A 6,000-nucleotide genomic window follows, 5' to 3' on the forward strand; every position below is an offset into this window, starting at 1 on the left:
GTTGCTTAAAATTTCTCAGGTATGATTATAAAGAATCCCCCTCCATTACATTTGTGTGTATTTCGAAAAATATAGAAATATGTTGGATCCATGCAAATATAGGGATCAAAGGAAATGAAGACGCTGATAAAGCAGCCAAAGTAGCAGCCCTTACGACAAGATCAAGTGCATATATCCCCATGAATGATTAGAAAACACATAAAAATAAGTATTATAAAAATGGCAAAATATATGGAATGAAGAACCTGAGAGTAATAAATTAAAACAAATAACGCCTAATTTTGGAAAATGGAGTTCATCATACCAAAGAGAGAGAGAGAGAGACATGCGCAAGTAATTCTGACACGTCTCCGAAAAGACCATTCTCGTCTGACGCTCTAATGAACAACCCTGACCCTGAACGTTCTGACTGTAAAGTGTGATAACAATTAAAAATTGATGTGAATGTCCAAAGTATAATCAGCAGTGACTATCAAGATTTGGAAATTAATCGATCAGTGAAACTTCGTAAAACTTCAGCATTTTCATTTAATCCAATTATAAATTTCCTAAAAAAACTGTAATTTAACTGTAAAAGAGGAATATTATATAAGTATATATGTATATATATACTGTATATATATATATATACAATATATATATATATATATATATATATATATATATATATATATATATATATATATATATATATATATATATACACACAAATCCTTTGGACCAACCCTGTGAGAGCTGATAATCAGGTCAGTGGTCAGGCAAAAATATTTTGATAATAATAATAATAATAATAATAATAATAATAATAATAATAATAATAATAATAATAATAATAATACTGTTCTTATTCATGGTTTGGGTTAAAATAACTTTTATATTACCACAGAAATCTTTGCCCGGCTTCACCCCCCTTTTTTACGTCAATGTGTGATGTATTCTGTATTTTGTAGACTTTTGTAACGCATTAATAATTAGTTAATAATTATATTTTTTCACGTGCATATTATATGGCGTGAGAGCTAGTAATAATGATAATTACAAATTAAACTTTCACTCAAGCACGACAGAGTTCACCTTATTACCATCATTCCCAGGTATACCAACGGGCCGATCTGAATAAAATTTTGATGTCTCAAAGTGTCGGTCCTTTCTGCAACATGCACCAGACGGTGCACGGAGATGGCCCGGGTTCTGCAGTCTCTATACGAATGGTCGAATACGAGAGAGAACGTAAGTGTGCAACGTAACTGAAACGAGTTTCATTTTCCTCGCGTATGAAAATCTTATGAAAGTTTTTTCACAGTGTTCAGGAATCAGCTCAGCATTCCTCCACAGTGTCGATGCGTTTGAAAGTCTGATTAAAGTTAGCTTCAAATTCACAAGTCATGAATTTATTATGGCATTCTTTCGGTGACGTTTCATTTGTCAAGAACCAATGTAGTATTCATTCAAAGGTGGAAACATTTGATAGGTTATTTGCATCCTTTCTTAATTTTGAAGCATTCCTCCCTGTTTTTATGGTAAATTAGTTGGAAATTTTAAATAGAATCATTTTTTTAAGACAAAGTATATTTTCCGAATGATTTAATTTATCAGTTAGTTTTCGTCAGTGCCAGAATTACAGTATACCCTCTTTACAATGTGTTATCAAAAGTAAAAATGTCAGATACTACATTAGGGTGTCATAAGTCATACATTTATCAAAGAGTGATTGGCATTTCCGGTAACTTGACCTCCAGCGCACCATACTAACATAAATCAATCCCCTCCTTCAGACGACAGATGCCCCATGCACTTCGATGACGGCGCCAACCCTTGGAAGATAAGCGACGGCGACCTCCACGTTTTCAGGTTCACGTCGGGACTGGAGGCGTTCCAGGCCTCGCTCGCCATCACCCTCGTCAGCTGTTTAGTTACGCTGCTTCTTGTGAGAAGGCGATAACGACTAGTACTTGGAAGTCACAAGTGCGCGAGTGATCGTGCGTCTGCGTTTCTCGGCTGGGAGAACATCCGCGTGGATTTTAGACCTCAAAGTATAAATTTGGTTCATTCCATTTCGAAGGAGACGTAGCAGCATGACTGGCAACAATGCACGAGGTAACCAACGTAAAATAGAAATTGTTGATTGCAGTAATTTTCTCTTAAGCTGCAACTGATCTCGAAGTCAGTACTTTTTAAATCAATAAACTCTGTCTGGGAATATTTAACCAATATCTTAGACACATCCGGTCCTAACTCGCTGCTTGTTTAGTGTTCAAAAGAATAATTAGTTATACACATTCAGGTCATTCTTAATGTTTAACGGATGGCTTAAGTTCATCATAGAATAAGTATTATTGCTGACATGCGCAGTTTGAAAGAAAATCTACTGGGATCGATTTATCCAGGACACCAGGGCTTACCGAGTATGTCAGACATGGTCTGTGCCGTTGCAAATAATGTCTGAAGTATAAGGAATGGATTCTGAGTGGAAAAAGAAATGACTTGTAAATATGCCAAATGATAATAGGATAATATTTCACGCGAATGTATAATGTATCTTAATTGTATGGACTTCACAAGGTCTTACTTAATTAAGTGCGAGCGACATAGGTGTGAAGGGTATCCGGTAGTTCGTTATAAAAAGAACTTCTGCAGTACGCAGTATTAGAGCTGCTCAAATGTTTAGGAAATCTCGTTTAGTTTCCAAGTCACATTTCTTCGAAATTTTCAGAAAAATCCTGGAACCTTTTACTATTTTTGCTCATGAACAACCCACACGCATTGGTTTAGTGTTTTCATTTCACTGACGCTTATGTACGATTTATAAATATGCTGTACCAAGTAACCCAAAGTTTCTTACCTTACATTGTATCCAAACCCGAAGCAAACATGAGCGATACTTTTTGAAAACGCAAGGTCTTTTAGGCCTTAAATATATCCGTCCTTGAAGGTAAATTGCCATTCCTATTCGTATATTGCAGGGATCATTATTTTTAATTCCTTCCGCATGTTGTGATACAGCAGTCCAGTAATCCATCCATTAAATCCGTCCAGTTACAGTGGTTGTACTTTTTAACAAGCGCCATACGCCATAGGATTTCACAAATACTGCCACGTAGTCTGTTTAGGCAATAGAATTTTAGTTGCAAATTGAAGTAGGCTTCGTTCATTGGCGAACGGCAGAATTATCCTACGGGTTAAAGAAAACCAGCAAAATCGTATATTTTTTTTTCTTGTTTTGTCTTTATGACAAAAAAAGTCTCAGTGGTATGTCTTTGGTATGAATGTGAATATGGAAGCATATTTTGTATATAAATAATTTTACGTTTGATAGTTTAGTATATTGATTATTTTTAGATGATTCTCCATTCTCTTATCGTGTATCTCCTTATGATTAGGACTTTCTACTATAATTTATAAGATCGGCACCGCAGTGTGTCAGTGAAATTTTCCTCTTGGTTTAACTTAAATATTATTCTGTTGTCAATAATGTTTAAGGGTTAAATTTGATCAGCACTATTATTAATGTCACATCTCTCACCTAAGAAGTCAGGTTAGTGTTTTGTTATATATTTGTTGTATATTCGCAGTCATACTTTTCCTTGGGTGTGTAAAAAGGTTTTAAAGGACAGCCTTTAAACAGAGTTAATTTAATAACAGAACAGTGCACGTATGACGTCATATCTCCAAGATGCAAATGTGACAGGACCGGCACAGATTATATGGCCTGTGTGTTAGGTTAGGCTAGGTTAGATGAAGACGACCCCCTTTACAGGATAGGTCAGGTTAGGTTAGAAAGGCTGGGTCATTGCTTCCTTGTGACGGGTACGCGTTATGTTACGTTGAGCCAGGAAAAACTCTGAGCAGTAAAGAAAAGGAACACCCAAGTACAAACGACTGATATAATTACAGGTCTACCACATATAGTGCTTTAGTCTGTGCCAAATAGTGTACACCCCACGGTAGATAGAGAGAGAGACAAAGATAGATCTCTTTGGTATAAATTGGTACAGAAGTTGTTGCTGAAAGCTGCACAAATTTGCATATATTTACACTGAAAGAGATGTGACTTATTACTTAGAGCGACTAGGAAATATAGCACGTGTTTAGTGCTCTAGTACAGATAAGAAGTGGAGTAGGACTACTTCTCAATAAACAGCCATTAATCAAATTTTTGTCTCACCCTCCCGGATTGTCAAGCTGTGAATTGATTACACCTCAAATTTTTAAGCGGAGTTCCATCAAGTTTCCGAAATACAATCTTGTTAACAGCTTTAGTCCACCGTGTCGCCTTCATTCATTCACTCCGTGGACAGAGTAACCCAGAGGGGCAGCTCCTTTCCCACCACTTCGGTCGTAGGAATATTGATTATATCTGCTTCTGATTTCTTTAACTCCTAAAATCTCTCGACCCTTTTGAGAGGCTTGTCCGTCTTGTTTCGGGATTAAGATCCACTTTCTACTTCCTTTTTTCTTCTCTCCATCGGACCTGGGCAAGATATGTGCTTCAGGTTGCTCGTCAGTTAACTGATCTCATCTTGAGTGAGGTTAACGTTCTGAATTGGTGTGAATATACTGAAAGAGAAAATAAAAAAGATTTCATGGTGGAAATCATCAGTTTTCCATTTAAATATTTTTCATTTGCATTTTCCTAGAATGTATGTGTATGTTCATTGGTACTTCATCCCCGTACATGTATAATAATGTGTACTGATGTATGTGGTATGTATTCAGTAACAAAGTTCACAATAACACCAGTATTAATCAACATAATTTTCTAATTGTTGTCTCATACAGACTGTATGTGTAATTCGTCATGCAGATGAAATTATGGGAGGCCGTGTGTGTTTGCCCATATGTAAATAGGATATTTGTTTATGCTTGTGTCTGCGATGATGTTTTGTCATTAAACCTAGAAGCCCATATTTGAAATGTTCAAAGTAACATTTGCATTGTATAACATCAATGGAAATTATGTAAAGGCTCAGCATGTTACATTTTTCATAATGAACCTTTGATTCGGAATGAATAACGACGTTGGTAATGGAATTTAGTCAGTTTGTGTTATGAGAGGGACTGGTGTAAGGTTTATTTAAAAGCCAAAGTCCAAAACAAATATTTTTTGGAGGGGTTAAAACTGTAGTAGCTTTAGAATTGTGTCTTTTGAAAAAAACAAAAGAGCCATATGTTTCTTTGTTGGCTCATTTGTAACTATTTCATTAAAGTGAAATAAACCATATGTTTTTTATTTGTTTGCTTTTCATGATCTTGAAGTCCTCTATGCCCCGAGAATGCAAATATGTATTTTCAAGTCACACTTCCCACAGAGTTGTATCAAACAAACTTCAAGTTTTGATAGAGTTAAGTAGTTCTGAACGCAACCGCGTTTTTAAGTAGAGGCCGGTAAGTCTAAATTAATTTATTTTGTTATTTAAAAAGTGTTGAAAGTAGATTTGCCTTTCCAGCAAATCATGACGTCGACCTATTGATAATATTAATTTTAAAGCTTTATGAACTATGGTACAGTGCTTAAGCTCGTAACCATCGACCTTCCTCATGCAGTACGACCCGATTGCTGGTTCGTTTCAGTACTTCTGAAGTGCTAAGGCATCAAGAATTCTGTATTCTTGTTTGAACCAGTGCTTTAATTGCTGCCTTTGGTTCTATTTTGGACCGAACTCTCGAAAATTGTTTGAATATCATCAATATAAGAAACTGTTAAGGTATGTGTCCCTGATTCGAGCACAATTTTTGCTTCCAAATGCATTCATTATCTGATACGAAAAATGATACCTTTTGCTGAGGTGAGTAGTATATGCATTGCAAATCTGTGTAAAAAAGAAAGTTACAGGCTATTTCTAGAAATGAGAAACTTGCATTGTGAAAACCGAACGGAATGGTGATTCAGATTAAACTTGCCGTATACCAGCACGATCCCTTACGAAAGTGTTGTAAGGCGAGAAAGGAAATAAGACCACTGGTGCGAACCTTTGGACTCCCAGCCACAAAGACCGTGAA

The 6,000-nt window shown here is 35.9% G+C and overlaps 1 protein-coding gene across 2 annotated transcripts in view; it reads left to right on the top strand.

Annotated features, from left to right (window-relative positions):
• The window catches only part of udt (protein undicht), a 28,442-nt gene extending 23,223 nt beyond the window's left edge, over window positions 1-5,219 (top strand). For both annotated transcript variants that reach the window (XM_067104475.1, XM_067104393.1), the window contains exons 10-11: window positions 1,095-1,230; window positions 1,776-5,219. In XM_067104475.1, coding sequence (XP_066960576.1) covers window positions 1,095-1,230; window positions 1,776-1,942 — 303 coding nt within the window. In that variant the 3' untranslated portion in view covers window positions 1,943-5,219. The remainder of the gene's footprint in view (window positions 1-1,094; window positions 1,231-1,775) is intronic.
• Window positions 5,220-6,000: the final 781 nt, after the last annotated feature.

Source organism: Macrobrachium rosenbergii, chromosome 1, assembly GCF_040412425.1.
Source record: "Macrobrachium rosenbergii isolate ZJJX-2024 chromosome 1, ASM4041242v1, whole genome shotgun sequence".
Taxonomy (NCBI): Eukaryota; Metazoa; Arthropoda; class Malacostraca; order Decapoda; family Palaemonidae; genus Macrobrachium; species Macrobrachium rosenbergii.